This window comes from Sparus aurata, chromosome 8, assembly GCF_900880675.1.
Source record: "Sparus aurata chromosome 8, fSpaAur1.1, whole genome shotgun sequence".
Lineage (NCBI taxonomy): Eukaryota > Metazoa > Chordata > Actinopteri > Spariformes > Sparidae > Sparus > Sparus aurata.
Window position 1 is genome coordinate 706,305 of NC_044194.1, and position 17,500 is coordinate 723,804.

The window sequence follows — 17,500 nt, forward strand, 5'->3', positions numbered from 1 at the left end:
AAATAACTTGACTTCTATCTCAGCACCTTTTACAGGAACATGATGTTTTCTTAAATGTTCATTATTCTGGTATGAAACATAAAAGTAATGTGTTTCTCACACACACACACACACAGACAGCAGAAAGTAATCCATCACTGCTGAGGTGATTAATGGGACGTCAGAGTTCACCTGCTGCTCCACACAGTGAACAGAGCTGCATTCACAGGCTGCTCGTCAGGAGGGAACAAACATCTGAAGAGTACGAGCAGCGAGCCGAGGACGGGACCAACAGCTCAAAACTGACATTTACACATCATTAATGCACAGGTGCATTGTGGGAAAGTCTTTCTGCAGGAGAACCACACATGAACCAAACTCCATGTTGAGTTTCACTGTTAAAGCAAACTGTCAGACATCATTTCCTCCAGACACACTTTAACACTTCAACACTGCTGTGTTAAAGACGCAGGCGTCTTACAGCCAGTGTGTGTGCGTGTGTGTGTGGTGTGTGTGTGCGTGTGTGTGTGTGTGTGGCGGCGCCCCCCGGTGGAGAGATCAGTAAGACACCGTGCTGCTCAACAACTCCACTGAGAGTTTGAAAAGCGCAGTTCATTACAACAGTCGTCCTGTCAGAAGAAACTCTCCTGTCGAGTCTCAGAGGACGAGCTGCAGCTTCTAAACCTCTTCTCAGGAGGAGACAACAACACAGCTGAAGTGGGCTCAGAAACAACAGAAGTAGAACCAGAACCAGAACTTCACAGTGGAAGATGAATAAAGTATTTACTGATGAATCACACAGACAGATTAGTGTCAGTAACAGAGAGGTGAATGTGAGGAGGTGACCAGGGAAGAGAATGATACCACAGTGACCCTCAGCAAAAAGTAGTTTATTCAAGTGTACTACAAGTATACTTATTTTATACTAAAACTGAGGCAGTATACTTGAAGTGTACTTTTTATGTACTACATTTTATATACTTAAGAAAAGTATAGTGAAGTATACTTGGCTTATACTGAAAAGTATAAAGAATAGTCTAAGACTCAGTACATTAATACTTAGGCTTATACTTTAATACTAAAGCTTATACTTGTACTTTAGTATACTGTGGACTGTGGCGCAAAGACTCTTGGGTATTCTGTTGTTGTTGGTGTAATTATGGTTTGTGAATGTGTTTGTGAATAAGATGATGTGTAAGACGGTTGCGGGTTAATTCACATCCTTGTTCTGTGGTTAAATTGTGTTGAATTAACAAAGATGATAAAAATGTTGTTGTCACCGTGAGTGAAGGGGTGTTTAAAGGGCTGTTAAACTGCAGAGATGTATGGTAGTAAATGGTGAATCTCTTGCTAGCGCTTGCCACATTACAAGTGCTAATACTCACAATATCCTGATGGAAGTATAGAAAAAGACTGAGTCATTGAGTTGTGCTACATTTAATTTAGCAGAATAAAAATGTTATTCACTACACACATTTGCTTTGAGGTATTACCCCTGTTATAAATGTACATGTTAATAAACTAAAATGTGGACTAGAAGTATATACTTAGTACACTAGTAGTATATAGATGAGTATACTTGTTGTATACTTGAAAGTGTACTTATGTAAATATAAAATGACCTTATAAAGTATACTTAAAGTATACTAAATGTTCCAATTTAGTCCAAAGAAGTATTAAATTAGTATACTTTCTAGTATGCTACAAGTACATGGTCCACAGTATACTTGCTATACTTATACTTATACTCAAGCATACTTAATAAAATGAACTTCAAGTATACTACTTTTTGCTAAGGGGAATCCTGGTGGAGGAAGAGGTTTTCAGACTCCACCCTGACCGAGGAGAAGCACCACCTTCAGATACATGCTCCACCCTCCAGTTCATCTTTGTGGAGAAGGATTCATCCTGCAGCAGGATAATGAGCCCAGACACCTCAAAGCTTTGACACAACTACTGAAGACCAGAGAAGACCAACGAGTCCTGAAGACCAACAAGTCCTGACTGTCCTGGACTGTCCAGGACAGTCCTGACTGTCTTGAACTGTCCTAACAGCCCTGACTGTCCTGGACTGTCCTGATTGTCCTGGACGGTCCAGGACTGTCCTAACAGCCCTGACTGTCCTGACTGTCCTGACTTTCCTGACTGTCCTGGACTGTCTGGGACTGTCCTGACTGTCCTGGACTGTCTGGGACTGTCCTGACTGTCCTGATTGTCCTGACTGTCCTGGACTGTCCTGACTGTCCTGACTGTCCTGGACTGTCCTAACAGCCCTGACAGTCCAGGACTGTCCTGGACTGTCCTGGACTGTCCTGACTGTCCCAGGGCTGTCCTGGACTGTCCTGATTGTCCTGGACTGTCCTGACTGTCCTGACAGCCCTGACTGTCCTGGACCGTCCTGACTGTCCTGATTGTCCTGACTGTCCTGGACTGTCCTAACAGCCCTGACTGTCCTGACAGCCCTGACAGTCCAGGACTGTCCAGGGCTGTCCTGGACTGTCCTGGACTGTCCTGACTGTCCAGGGCTGTCCTGGACTGTCCTGATTGTCCTGGACTGTCCTGACTGTCCTGACAGCCCTGACTGTCCTGGACTGTCCTGACTGTCCTGACAGCCCTGACAGTCCAGGACTGTCCAGGGCTGTCCTGGACTGTCCTGGACTGTCCTGACTGTCCAGGGCTGTCCTGACTGTCCTGATTGTCCTGATTGTTCTGGACTGTCCTAACAGCCCTGACTGTCCTGGACTGTCCTGACTGTCCTGACAGCCCTGACTGTCCTGACTGTCCTGATTTTCCTGACTGTCCTGGACTGTCCTGACTGTCCTGACTGTCCTGACTGTCCTGACTGTCCTGACTCTCCTGACTGTCCTGGACTGTCCTAACAGCCCTGACAGTCCTGGACTGTCCTGACTGTCCTGGACTGTCCTGACTTTCCTGGACTGTCACCAGACCTGAACCACAGTCACCTGACCTCCAACACATTCAGCATTTATGGAGGAAATGAAAAGCCTTCTCTCACCGTTGTCGATGAGGTACTTGAGGATCTCTTTGCTGCCGACCTCCACAGCGTGATGCAGCAGCGTGCAGCCGGCGGCGTCCTGCAGCAGGATGTCTGCCGCCTGCTGGTGGAGCTCCATCAGCTGCACAACACAGAAAAACTGTGTTTCACTTCAGTTTCATCAAATAAACAGAGCTCAAGTTCTTAAACGTTCAGTCCAGCAGCCCAAAACCATGTGAGCATCCAGTGAGGCACAAGATACGGAAGCCCTGAGGGACAAGTGAGTCTGATTGCAACTATTTCCTCTCCTGTGTTTATGACTTGTGATCTGGTGGGAAAAAATGTTTTATCAGGATAATATTTATAACTTCCCTCATTTTTTTCCATCTGTAAAAACATGAAGACAAAGATTTTATGTTTTATGTGTCAACAGTCAGCAAACTTTATTTGTTATTTATTAATCTTTTTAAGAGCATGAAAAAATTTTTGTCTCATCAGAAGTCATGCAGGACATTTTTTTTTCCTTTTGTTTTTTTATGTGTGGAAATAAAAACATTATTATTATTTTCATGTTTTCACAGATGGAAAAAAAATGAAGGAACTTAAAGAGGTTTTCCTGGCAAAGCTTGTTTTCTCCCAGCAGATCATAAACAGGAGACAGAATCATTTATCAGACGAGAAAACGGGTCAACAGATCCATAACAAGACAAACAGAACAAACAGAACCACTCACTCTGCTCAGGTCTTCAGTCCGGATGCAGTCGATCAGCTCTGCATCTAAAAGACAGAAAATAAAATTCAACCCTGTGTCCATCAGAACCAAACGTCTCGGTTTTTATTTTTCAGATTGTTTGATCTCATTATTATTCTGATACTTTAAGAAATCTGTAAAACTTGTTTTTATTCGAGCTCCATCTTTACTTTCAGACGATCAACACAAGAAACGTTACCTTTATCAGGGTCGTGTGAGGTAGCACTGGATGGACTGTTAGAGAGACGAAACAACATGTTAGATATCAACACACACACACACACACACACGCACACACACGCACACACACACACACAGAATGGAGTCCTACCTAATGATGGGTCTGAAATCAGCGAGTGTTGTGTTTGAGCGATGGACATTGATGATCTTCGCTCCTCTCCTTCAGACAGACAGTGAGGACAACATGGACAGTGACAGGCTCACTAGCAGCTCATGGTACCAGCAGCACCACAGTGTGAAGGCCCGGCGTCCACACAGTGTTTGTTTCAGAGCTCCATTATTCCCAATGAGGAGCAACTTCTTCTTTTTCTTTCTCGTGGCCTCTGTGATAATATTCACTGTGTTTCTGTCTCCCACTTCCTCCTCGCTCTGCTGTCCTGATGTCAGTAAACTACGAAGGATCAGAGTCCATCATACAGCGACAGTTGTCATGGAGACCAGCCGCAGCACATTTCTGCCTGAACAAACACTGTGTGGACGCCAGAGTACCGAGTGTGAACACACGTATGTCAACACACAGCACACATACATGTTGATATGAACACATGACTGAAGGGACGACGAGACGCAGCTCCTTCTGTGAGATCTGAACATTTTAATTAAATAACTTATGATTAAAGTGTTTATTATCAAAGTATTTATTATTAAAGTGTTATTATTAAGTGTTTAACATAAAAGTATTTATTATAAAAGTATTTATTATTAAAGTGTTATTATAAAAGTGCTAATTATAAAAGTATTTATTATTAAAGTGTTAAACATAAAAGTGACAGATTCAGGTAACATCAGGTCAGGTCATCACATACCAGCCACACATCTGATGCTCGGATTTGTTTCTATTGTTATGATGCAAAAAACAGAAGATTCCTCCTGTGTGTGTGTGTGTGTGTGTGTGTGTGTGTGTGTGTGTGTGTGTGTGTGTGTGTGTGTGTGTGTGTGTGTCTACCTGCAGAGGGCAGTCTTGGAGGAGCTCTGAGATAAAGCATCAGCCACTGAACTGTCGCTGGAGATCCTCTTCCTCTGAAAGTCTCTCGTCCTGAAACACAAACACACACATCACTGAGTGTGACGTCACACACGGGTTTCTGTAGAGCCAGGATGACGCTCGCAGTGGGCGGTACCAGCCTCCTAACTCTAAGAAGTAAATTTCACTTCACGTAATTTGTGTGTTTGACCCAAAAACTCATTGTTCTGTATATCAGCCGCAAGACAGCGAGCAACAACCGACACCGACAGACTTCCAGTGCGTCGCTGCTGATGTTGTCAGCTCCTCTGTGGCTCCGTTTGGCAGCGACGGTGAAGATAAATCCACATTTTAAACTTTTAAATTTGAATTGAATTAAAATCCTCCAGAAGGGTCCAACAGCACCAACACCATGAGAGGTGGAGCAGCAGACAGCTACCTGTCACTCAAAGAGGCCACGCCCCCTCAGGATGCGTCACTTTAAGCCTTGATATAATATAAAGCAGTGATGAAGGGATCAATGATCTACAGGAAGCAGCTGTGAACACGTTGATTCTGCTGACAGACATTTGAACATGGACTCTTCTGGGACTGAGTCCCTGGTGGAGCCTCTGGTGGCCGTCACAGGAACTGCAGGCTGAGCTTCCGCGTCGACTTCATTATTATTCAAACACACACATTTCTGTTTTCAGCAGCCGTCCTGTCGCCTCACCTGGTTGAGGTTGAGGAGGTGGGGGAGGACGGGGAGCAGGGGAAGGCAAACTGTCTCTGCTGGTCCTGGTGCTCCTCAGAGTCCACCAGGTCCGGCATGCCGGGGGAGGTGCCCACCGTCTCCTTGACAACAAGCTCCGGGTCCAGGATGTAGAGCTCCTCCTGGGAGATCTCCGTCACGTAGTTCAGGTGCTCCTGGAGGAGAAGGAGGATGTCAGGACACACCTGTCACCTATCAATACGCTGATGTGTTTATTGATCGACAGCAGAAAATGGATTATGATTCTGAATCAAAATAAAGAAAGTTACAGTATTCACAACTTCTGACGTTTTATAAAGTAAATGATTTAATCATCAAAACTTTAAAATATCGTGTGATAAAATTTCCACCTGAAAGAAATTAGCAGGTATTTATTAACTACTGACTGGAAAATAGTGAATATTAAAACTGAATAATATTGAGGTAATTTCTTTTTTTTTTATCATTGAAATTAGCTTTTGTTAATTACATAAGAATATTTACATAAACATGCATCTCAACTTGAGTGTCAGAAAACGTTCCTCTAAAGAATCCTGTCAGTTTATATTAATGTCTTTCTCCTGTTAATTCATCAAAAACATAAATTGCTGAATTAAAAACTGTAAAAATCCGTTTATGAAAACAAATATCTGGTTCTGGTTTCTGTCTGTCTGATGCGTGGTCACACCTGAGCCCGGTCGATCCTGTAGAAACGGTCTGCAGTTGTACCTGAAAAACAGAAAGGAGCCGTCAGACTCAGCCTGTGACTCGTTGCTGAGAAGCTGAGCATCAGTTTAGACTTACAGTCGAGGAAACACCACTTCATGGACAACTTCTGTGAGGACAGACACTCTCCCTTCATCTCGTCACAGTCCTGAAACAGCAGAGTTTCATCAGGATGAACTCTGTTTGACTTTGACATCGTCAGATTTGTGAATAATCCCTAAATCACCCTGGTACACGCCTCTGCTGTGAGGTGGAGGTAACTCATGACATGTTTAAGTGTAACAGAGTACTTTTACTCTGCAGTGTTGTCACTTGAGCTGTACCTGGTCCAGGTTGTCGTGCAGGCGCTCGATGAGCAGGCGGCAGGTCTCCAGGTCGCTGTCTCCGGGGACGGTGATCACGCCCAGCGGCATCGCTGCAGACATGGACGACACGTCAAGGTCACATCACTGAATCTTTAAAGTTCAAGTTTCCAAGTTAAAAAACAAAGAGTCCAAATGTAAACAGGTATTAATATGGACACGGTTTTAAAAAAATCGTGCACGTACACCAGGCATGTGCACGCCAGTGTAAACAGGAAGCAGATTGTGTACTCTGTTCAGTTGCCCATTTACAGAAAATTAAATGAACGAGGCCATGAAACTCTTCACAGAATCGACTACTCATGTCTGAGATCAGGTGAAAAGCATCCATGTTCCTCCAGGACAGTTTATCTAAGAAGCTGCAGCTGAACCCTCTGCTGACTCACAGGCCTCCTTCAGCTGGTCCTTGTCGTAGTGCAGAGACTCGTACGCCGCCATGCTGATCCGGTTCACCCTGATCTGCAGCTTCTCAGGGACGGGCTGCTGACTGCACACACACACACACACGCACACACACGCACACACACACACACACACACACACAGAAATGTTATACTGTGAGCTGAACATAATCAATGTATCTGTACTGTGATGTAGGTGTGTATGTACTGTGATGTAGGTGTATTTGTTCTGTGATGTAGGTGTATTTGCATTGTGATGTAGGCGTATTTGTACTGTGATGTAGGCGTGTTTGTACTGTGATGTAGGCGTGTTTGTTCTGTGATGTAGGCGTATTTGTACTGTGATGTAGGCGTATTTGTACTGTGATGTAGGCGTGTTTGTTCTGTGATGTAGGCGTATTTGTACTGTGATGTAGGCGTATTTGTACTGTGATGTAGGTGTATTTGTTCTGTGATGTAGGTGTATTTGTACTGTGATGTAGGTGTATTTGTTCTGTGATGTAGGCGTATTTGTACTGTGATGTAGGCGTATTTGTACTGTGATGTAGGTGTATTTGTTCTGTGATGTAGGTGTATTTGTACTGTGATGTAGGTGTATTTGTTCTGTGATGTAGGCGTATTTGTACTGTGATGTAGGCGTATTTGTACTGTGATGTAGGCGTATTTGTTCTGTGATGTAGGTGTATTTGTTCTGTGATGTAGGCATATGTGTACTGTGATGTAGGTGTATTTGTTCTGTGATGTAGGTGTATTTGTACTGTGATGTAGGCGTATTTGTACTGTGATGTAGGTGTATTTGTTCTGTGATGTAGGTGTATTTGTACTGTGATGTAGGCGTATTTGTACTGTGATGTAGGCGTATTTGTTCTGTGATGTAGGTGTATTTGTTCTGTGATGTAGGCATATTTGTTCTGTGATGTAGGCGTATTTGTACTGTGATGTAGGTGTATTTGTTCTGTGATGTAGGTGTATTTGTACTGTGATGTAGGCGTATTTGTACTGTGATGTTGGCGTATTTGTACTGTGATGTAGGCGTATTTGTTCTGTGATGTAGGCATATGTGTACTGTGATGTAGGTGTATTTGTTCTGTGATGTAGGCGTATTTGTACTGTGATGTAGGTGTATTTGTTCTGTGATGTAGGTGTATTTGTACTGTGATGTAGGCGTATTTGTTCTGTGATGTAGGCGTATTTGTACTGTGATGTAGGCGTATTTGTTCTGTGATGTAGGCGTATTTGTACTGTGATGTAGGCGTATTTGTTCTGTGATGTAGGTGTATTTGTTCTGTGATGTAGGCATATGTGTACTGTGATGTAGGCGTATTTGTTCTGTGATGTAGGCGTATTTGTTCTGTGATGTAGGTGTATTTGTTCTGTGATGTAGGTGTATTTGTACTGTGATGTAGGTGTATTTGTTCTGTGATGTAGGCGTATTTGTACTGTGATGTAGGCGTATTTGTTCTGTGATGTAGGCGTATTTGTTCTGTGATGTAGGCATATGTGTACTGTGATGTAGGTGTATTTGTACTGTGATGTAGGCGTATTTGTACTGTGATGTAGGCGTATTTGTTCTGTGATGTAGGTGTATTTGTACTGTGATGTAGGCGTATTTGTACTGTGATGTAGGCGTATTTGTACTGTGATGTAGGCGTATTTGTTCTGTGATGTAGGTGTATTTGTACTGTGATGTAGGCGTATTTGTACTGTGATGTAGGCGTATTTGTACTGTGATGTAGGCGTATTTGTTCTGTGATGTAGGTGTATTTGTACTGTGATGTAGGTGTATTTGTACTGTGATGTAGGCGTATTTGTTCTGTGATGTAGGTGTATTTGTACTGTGATGTAGGCGTGTTTGTTCTGTGATGTAGGCGTGTTTGTACTGTGATGTAGGCGTATCTGTACTGTGATGTAGGTGTATCTGTTCTGTGATGTAGGTGTGTATGTACTCGTTGAGATGGGGCATGGAGATCCTCCTCTTGGCCTTCTGCACCATGTTGGCCTGGCTCCTCAGGCTGATGTGGATGACGGACGGTGCCAGCTTGCAGGGCTCCCCGTCCACCTGCATGGGGATGGACTTGAAGGTGGTGAGGGTGACTTCTTTACACTGATGGAGCCGCTCACCGTGACCTCCCACCTGCAGCGTGGCCTGGACACAAACAACCATCGGTCAACAACAGAGCTGCCGTGGTGTTGGACTATTGCAGAGCAGTACCACAAAGTTGGGTTTTGATCCAATACCAAATAATACAGGGCCAATATCACTGATGCTGATACCAATTATGGGTCGACAGCTTTTTCAGGGTCAACACCAATTATTAAAAATCAAAGGAGACTGAAAATATTATACATCTGGGACCAACATTAATGTGTTTTTCATTGGCTGGTCTACAGCTGAGAGCTCACCAGAGACGTCATGGTGAAGCCGATGACCTCGATGCAGCCGTCGTCATGACGCTGAGGTTCAAAGTCCTGATGCTCACTGGGGTGACCCCAGGGCATGGTGCCGGCACAGTACCTGCAGCAAACAGATGCTACTTTCACTGAAGTAAAGGAACAGTCCGTCCAAAGAGTAAAATTCAGTCAGTATCTCCTTCACTCCACCTGCAGACTGTGATCACAGCAGACGAGCTGCATGGAGACTTCTGATGTTTTAAATCAAGTCTCCAGAACTGTTCTGTGGACTACGACACTTCACCTGAATTTATGTCATCAGGAGGTGAACTGTTCCTTTAATAGACTAAACATTTCTTCTTTCATAAATTTGCACAGACAGTTTGGGAGTGTGTTGTTCCCTCCTGGCTCTGCGTACCTGGGGATGTTGAGGAACAGCAGACACTGCAGCTTCATGTCCTGGACTTTGGCTGTCAGGTCCGTCCCGTCACACTGAGGGAGGAGACACAGACCGGCTCAGGACTTCATACATGAACACAGAGGCAGCATCAGGGCTAGTGAATATTGATTTAAATTACATTTCATAAAACAAATAATAGATGGTTGTAATTTTCCTTGTATTCATTTTAATTCATGTTCCTTTTGTGAGGACACAGGACTGTTCAGACCACCAGCCTCATGAAGCCTGGTGAAGCTTCATGAAGCCTGGTGAAGCTTCATTAAGCCTGGTGAAGCTTCATGAAGCCGGTTGAAGCTTCATGAAGCCTGGTGAAGCTTCATTAAGCCTGGTGAAGCTTCATGAAGCCGGTTGAAGCCTCATGAAGCCGGTTGAAGCTTCATGAAGCCGGTTGAAGCTTCATGAAGCCTGGTGAAGCCTCATGAAGCCTGGTGAAGCCTCATGAAGCCTGGTGAAGCCTCATGAAGCCTGGTGAAGCTTCATGAAGCCTGGTGAAGCCTCATGAAGCCTGGTGAAGCCTCATGAAGCCTGGTGAAGCTTCATGAAGCCTGGTGAAGCTTCATGAAGCCTGGTGAAGCTTCATGAAGCCTGGTGAAGCCTCATGAAGCCTGGTGAAGCTTCATGAAGCCGGTTGAAGCTTCATGAAGCTGGTTGAAGCTTCATGAAGCCTGGTGAAGCCTCATGAAGCCTGGTGAAGCCTCATGAAGCCTGGTGAAGCTTCATGAAGCCTGGTGAAGCTTCATGAAGCCTGGTGAAGCTTCATGAAGCCGGTTGAAGCTTCATGAAGCTGGTTGAAGCTTCATGAAGCCGGTTGAAGCTTCATGAAGCCTGGTGAAGCTTCATGAAGCCTGGTGAAGCTTCATGAAGCCTGGTGAAGCTTCATGAAGCCTGGTGAAGCCTCATGAAGCCTGGTGAAGCTTCATGAAGCCGGTTGAAGCTTCATGAAGCTGGTTGAAGCTTCATGAAGCCTGGTGAAGCCTCATGAAGCCTGGTTTAAGCTTCATGAAGCCTGGTGAAGCTTCATGAAGCCTGGTGAAGCTTCATGAAGCCTGGTGAAGCCTCATGAAGCCTGGTGAAGCTTCATGAAGCCGGTTGAAGCTTCATGAAGCTGGTTGAAGCTTCATGAAGCCTGGTGAAGCCTCATGAAGCCTGGTTTAAGCTTCATGAAGCCTGGTGAAGCTTCATGAAGCCGGTTGAAGCCCTCCGTGCTTCTCTTCTCTGTTTCTTTCTTCATTCGAGGGATATATGAGCTGATTTCCTTCAGACTTGACGCCACAGTTGGAGCAGATCCACCATATTTTTTTCAGCAGCCTGTCCATCCTGATATTTGCAGCATATGTGTCTGATGTATTTTAATATAAGAGCAGTCTGGCCTTCAGGTTTCAGGCCACACACCAAAAAAGGTGTTTTCAAGTCAAACCGTTACGTTTTCTAACCCTAACCAGGTGGTTTCTGTACCTAAACCTAAGCAGAGCAGAAGCACAGCGCTGTGACGAGAGAGAAATAAAAATCAACCTAAAGAAACGTTGCAACATAAAGAAGCTTCGGCTTGAACCGTCGACACCTGACTCAGACTCCTCCCGCTCTGTGTACTGCTGCACCAGAGGACAGCTTCAAATATACAAGTGCAGCGGTGCCGAGTTAAACGTGTTGGACTAAAGAACTGGCTCAGAGTTCATTTCTTCTCACGTGTTAGTCAAAACTTTTTTTTTATGCTTTAAAGTGAGGCGATGGTTCCAGACTGTCGTCCTCCCAACACATCTGAACACACAGTGAACAAATGTTAAGACGGATTTGTAAATTTCTGTGGTTAATAGATAACATGGTGTTCATGAATTCGTCTGATGATCATGTTGCTGACATCGTGACAGCTGTACGTGGATGTGTGTTCACGGTCGGCTCGTCGCAGCGACTGTGAATGTGTTTCTGTCCGTCTCTACTCACCACCACTCTGATGTGCTTGGCGAGGTCTTTGGAACTCCCGCTCAGGAAATCTGAGAAGGCTGTCTGAAACACACACACACACACACACACACACACGGATACATTACAAACACGTTAATGTGTGAACCGAGTTAACAGTCCAGAGCAGTGAGGACACACTCACCCCTGCATAGAACATCTTATTCCTGAAGCGGCTGTTAAACTTCTCGGGGTTCGCCTCTGAGAAGACAAACAGAAAAACTCGGCTGCTTCAGAACTTCATGTTTTCCATTAAAGCTGTAAGTGACCTGAATAAAAACCCACTTACTGCCAGGAGGAAGTGGACACGCTGTGGTCAGGGTAAATTTAGCTCGCTTACATTTCCATCCATCATGTGGTTTCTCAGGTTCATTATACGGGGCTCTAATTAGATTAGATTATATTTTTATTGATCCCTGTTGAGTAATCAGGTCAGTGAGCAGCAGAGGAGAGGATGCAGATAAGAATAGAGTAAATATGATCACTGAAGATAACTGGGTCGTCCCCTGCAAACTCACTTTTCCCAGTTGGTGTCACAGAAAGATGTATTTGAACATGAGGTCCAGACACTAAACTGGTCTGACTGTGATGATAACGTGTCATCGTTCACTGACAGGAGGAAGACGTCCTCTGACCTGCCAGAAGGACTGGATGCTACAGCTGTCTCTCTGTAAGACACCATGTGTATTATTCATAAACTATCATCTTATATTGTGAGTTTGCATGTAATCTACTTTATGGAAGGTCTCAAAAAAAAGCTAAAAGTCTTGAACAATGTCCTTTGATAATAACTGTGATGTGTACACTATTCATTACTTGTATACAGTTTGTTTTTACTTTACATCTGCTTTCCTTCTTTGGTAAAATTAAAGTAGCCCACCAAAACCTACGCATTTGTAAAAAGTAGTTTTTGCTGAAAGGACTATTTACAATGACAGAAGAGCTCCTGCAGACAGCCGGCCTGCTCTCTGCAGCTAACGAGCTGAGAGTGTCGGGTCAGAGAACAGCAGTAGAGTCGGTTCGGTCCGACTGCACCCTCTGCTGTTCACACACAACGAAGGTGGAACTGATTCATCTCGTCACATCCATGGACTCCAACAGCTGAACAACCACATGATGGTTAGATATCGTCACCGCGGTATCGCAACATTTGTTATTTTTTAATTGCGATTTTGAAAAATTCAGCGTATCGTTACATCCACCGGCACAAAACACACGAGCAGAGAGAGAACGATAAATCACTACATGTCCAGCAGTGTAGTGCTGATGGACCTGGGGCATCCGTGAGGGCTCGAGCGGACTCACCTCTGGATTCATGGAAGCCGAGTGTGACGTGAGCATCGAAGCCCAGACTGAAGTAGTTGTTGAAGACGTCAATGGGGAGCTGAAACAGCAGAAATCATCAGGTGGTGAGAGAGGCTTGAGGTTCAAAGACCCCGTGAATCAACTGAGGCAGCGATAAATGAGCGACCTTGTCTGTCTGATGTTCGTCCCTGTCCTCCGGTCGGGCCTCGGGGTTCGCCTCCACGTTCAGGTTCCATCGGTCCAGCTGGACAATGTTTCCATCCTCGACATGTGAGAGGATCTTTGTGATGGGCTCATCAGTGTAACCCTGAGAGGACGACACGTTATTCATCTACTGACTGCTGACGAGCTCGATGTGTGACGGCACTCTGGGACGCCGGGGGGCAAATCACAGAAAATGTGAATTCTACATAATGTTGCTTTAACGTCACAACGGTACAAGACACAGAGTCATTATGTTATCTTTGACAGATCACGTCCTGCCTCCGCCTGCAGCAGACGACTGATGAGCAGAACTCACCCCGCCCCAGTTCAGAGTCCGGGCCAGGTCGTTACCGGTCCCCAGAGGAAGGATGGCCACGGGGGGTGGAGGACAGAGCTTCAGCTGGTCCAACACTGACAGGATCCAGCCCACCTGAACACGCACACACACACAAACATGCATCACTGTCACAGCGTCTATTTGAAATAGACTGAAACATTTTGTCTGCTTGTGGCTTTAATGGAAAGTTGATATCACACAAACAAAATAAAGTGAGCATTAGAGAAGGAGGACGAACACACAGCGTCTGATCTGCAGGAGCTTCACTGTAACGACATGCTGGTGTTCCAACCATCGAACCAGTAACACACCAGCACCAGACTCCCTCAACAAATGTGTCAGTTTAGTGAGTTGTTGAGTTGGAGACACTTTATAAACTCTGTGAAACTCTGTCTCTGACTCATTCTGCATTATTTGGACCTTCTTGTTAATTCAGCAAATGTTCTACATGAACTTCTTTCTGACTTTGAGTAGAAACATGGAGTCTGTTTGTCTCAGTGATGGACGGTTTGTTTCGTACAGAGCAGCTGTGAACTGATGGACCGCTGAGTTTCACTTCCAGGTTGTAAAAGGTAAACTAATGTTCTAATGACTTTTGAATTGCGTTAAACAGTGTTAGGGATTATTTAAGGTGTGTATGTGAGGCCCTCCCTCTCATATGTGGTGAACAGTGTTGGACTCACTGTCCCGTCTCCCCCACAGGCCAGGATCCTCAGGTTGGGCACTTTGGCATACAGCTCCAACCTGCAGGAAACACAAAGCAAAGCATGTTCAGAGTCACTGAGACAGACATCAATCCTCCAGACCTGCAGAGCTGAGAGCCTCTGGGAGGACTGGGAGGACTGGGAGGTATGTGAGGACTGGGAGGACTGGGGGGACTGGGAGGACTGGGAGGACTGGGGGGACTGGGAGGACTGGGAGGACTGGGGGGACTGGAAGGACTGGGAGGACTGGGGGACTGGGAGGACTGGGAGGACTGGGGGGACTGGGAGGACCGGGAGGACTGGGGGGTCTGGGGGGACTGGGAGGTGTGAGAGGACTGGGAGGACTGGGAGGACTGGATGGACAGGGAGGACTGGGAGGACTGCGAGGACTGGATGGACAGGGAGGACTGGGAGGACTGGGAGGACTGGATGGACAGGGAGGACTGGGAGGACTGGATGGATAGGGAGGACTGGGAGGACTGGATGGATAGGGAGGACTGGGAGGACTGGGAGGTCTGGATGGACAGGGAGGACTGGGAGGTCTGGGGGGTCTGGGGGGACTGGGAGGACTGGGAGGGCTGGGAGGACTGGGAGGGCTGGACGGACAGGGAGGACTGGGAGGACTGGGAGGACTGGATGGACAGGGAGGACTGAGAGGACTAGGAGGACTGGATGGATAGGGAGGACTGGGGGGTCTGGGGGGTCTGGGGGGACTGGGAGGACTGGGAGGACTGGGAGGGCTGGACGGACAGGGAGGACTGGGAGGACTGTGAGGGCTGGACGGACAGGGAGGACTGGGAGGACTGGGAGGACTGGATGGACAGGGAGGACTGAGAGGACTGGGAGGACTGGATGGATAGGGAGGAGTGGGGGGTCTGGGGGGTCTGGGGGGACTGGGAGGTCTGAGAGGACTGAGAGGACTGGGAGGACTGGATGGACAGGGAGGACTGGGAGGAATGGGAGGACTGGATGGGTAGGGAGGACTGGGAGGACTGGATGGACTGGGAGGACTGTGAGGACTGGGAGGACTGGGAGGACTGGGAGGACTGAGAGGACTGAGAGGACTGGGAGGACTGTGAGGACTGAGGAGGACTGGGAGGACTGGATGGACTGGGAGGACTGTGAGGACTGTGAGGACTGAGGAGGACTGGGAGGACTGAGAGGACTGGGAGGACTGGATGGGTAGGGAGGACTGGGAGGACTGGATGGACTGGGAGGACTGTGAGGACTGTGAGGACTGAGGAGGACTGGGAGGACTGAGAGGACTGGGAGGACTGGGAGGACTGAGAGGACTGAGAGGACTGTGAGGACTGTGAGGACTGAGGAGGAATGGGAGGACTGGATGGGTAGGGAGGACTGGGAGGACTGGATGGACTGGGAGGACTGTGAGGACTGTGAGGACTGAGGAGGACTGGGAGGACTGAGAGGACTGGGAGGACTGGGAGGACTGAGAGGACTGAGAGGACTGTGAGGACTGTGAGGACTGAGGAGGACTGGGAGGACTGGATGGACTGGGAGGACTGAGAGGACTGGGAGGACTGGGAGGACTGAGAGGACTGAGAGGACTGAGAGGACTGGGAGGACTGGGAGGTCTGGGAGGTCTGGGAGGACTGGGAGGACTGGGAGGACTGGATGGACTGGGAGGACTGGGAGGATTGGGAGGACTGTGAGGACTGTGAGGACTGGGAGGACTGGATGGACTGGGAGGACTGGGAGGACTGGGAGGACTGGATGGACTGGGAGGACTGGGAGGACTGGGAGGACTGGGAGGCTGTGATGACTCCAGCTACTGTGTAAAGATTAATCTGAGGTCTTGTTGACGAGGTGGAGTCAGACTGCAGACGGTCGGTCTCTCGTCTCCTCTTGCTCGCTCCCACACAGATGAAGACTAACTCTGCGTTCCCTGGCAGGTCTTACCCCTCTCTGGGTCCTCCCTTTGTCAGGTCGAACACCTGTCGAGGGTTCAGGTACCACATGAACGACTGGATGATCTTGGCTCCCTGAAAGTGAGACAAAAATAACACAACTGAACAAACTGAGCGAGCAACAAACAAAGACTACGTGACGCGTCGACACCTCGTTGGACGTGATCCATTCAGTATTTTACTGGTGGTCAACCTGAACGTCTTTATCCTATCTGAATATAAACTGTAAAAAATAAAATAAACATAAATGTGTTTATTAAAGTAAAGTAATGATGAGAGGTGGCAGTCTGCAAAGCATTCACTGCAGCTTGTGAAGGCCTCACATCCTGGAGGAGGACATGAACTACACCGACACCGTGAGGACCAGTTCTGCCCTACGAACATGGATCTACCTGGTTTCCGCCACTCTTTGGGTTCACAAACACCAGCAGAGGCTTCATGAGCTGAGAGGGAAGAGGCTTCACCAGGAACGGCTTCCAGCGGCCATCCAGTAGCTGAGAGACACAGCAGAGAACCACAGAGTTACTGATGGAGATGAAGCTGTCGGCCTCATGACCTCCGATACAGAGCAGGAAGGAGCACAATCATCTTTACAGCAAATATAAACAAATACATATTTCAAAGATTATAAATATGATGCAAACCAGCCTTGAATAAACAGGTAAACACTATCACAAACAATGTCCAACTTATCACATAAGTATTATTAATTAATTATTAATTATGACCAGCGTTGGCAAAGTTACTTTTCAAAGTAACTTGTGACATGACAAGATTACTGCTGATAAAAAGTACTTCACAGTCTCACCTGAGAAAAGTAACTCGTCTGGGATTTTACTTTTTGTTTTTAGTGGCAACAAAGTGAGAAAGGTAGTAAAATATTTACAGTAATAGATTACTTATTAATAAACACAACAAAATAACATATTACTTGGATTGCAACGCTAACGTGTGATGTTTGTCGTTACAACAGAAAAGTCATGTGACCCTCGTCTTCAGTAAACCAGAGTTCATTACTGTAATCTGTGGCGAGAGAGAGGATGACTGAACGAACACAGCAGAACAGA

The 17,500-nt window shown here is 46.4% G+C and overlaps 1 protein-coding gene across 1 annotated transcript in view; it reads right to left on the reverse strand.

Annotated features, from left to right (window-relative positions):
• Positions 1-1,932: 1,932 nt before the first annotated feature.
• The window catches only part of LOC115586539 (diacylglycerol kinase zeta-like), a 26,728-nt gene continuing 11,160 nt past the window's right edge, over positions 1,933-17,500 (reverse strand). The window contains exons 11-32 of the mRNA XM_030425682.1: positions 16,826-16,927; positions 16,426-16,508; positions 14,488-14,548; positions 13,784-13,897; positions 13,430-13,570; positions 13,264-13,342; positions 12,104-12,159; positions 11,941-12,003; positions 9,958-10,031; positions 9,552-9,663; positions 9,095-9,294; positions 7,134-7,234; positions 6,709-6,800; positions 6,464-6,533; positions 6,348-6,388; positions 5,642-5,835; positions 4,912-5,001; positions 4,057-4,125; positions 3,925-3,959; positions 3,708-3,751; positions 2,948-3,116; positions 1,933-2,915 (exon numbers count right to left, since the gene is read on the reverse strand). Of these exons, the coding sequence (XP_030281542.1) occupies positions 1,933-2,915; positions 2,948-3,116; positions 3,708-3,751; positions 3,925-3,959; positions 4,057-4,125; positions 4,912-5,001; positions 5,642-5,835; positions 6,348-6,388; positions 6,464-6,533; positions 6,709-6,800; positions 7,134-7,234; positions 9,095-9,294; positions 9,552-9,663; positions 9,958-10,031; positions 11,941-12,003; positions 12,104-12,159; positions 13,264-13,342; positions 13,430-13,570; positions 13,784-13,897; positions 14,488-14,548; positions 16,426-16,508; positions 16,826-16,927 (2,973 nt within the window). The remainder of the gene's footprint in view (positions 2,916-2,947; positions 3,117-3,707; positions 3,752-3,924; positions 3,960-4,056; positions 4,126-4,911; positions 5,002-5,641; positions 5,836-6,347; positions 6,389-6,463; positions 6,534-6,708; positions 6,801-7,133; positions 7,235-9,094; positions 9,295-9,551; positions 9,664-9,957; positions 10,032-11,940; positions 12,004-12,103; positions 12,160-13,263; positions 13,343-13,429; positions 13,571-13,783; positions 13,898-14,487; positions 14,549-16,425; positions 16,509-16,825; positions 16,928-17,500) is intronic.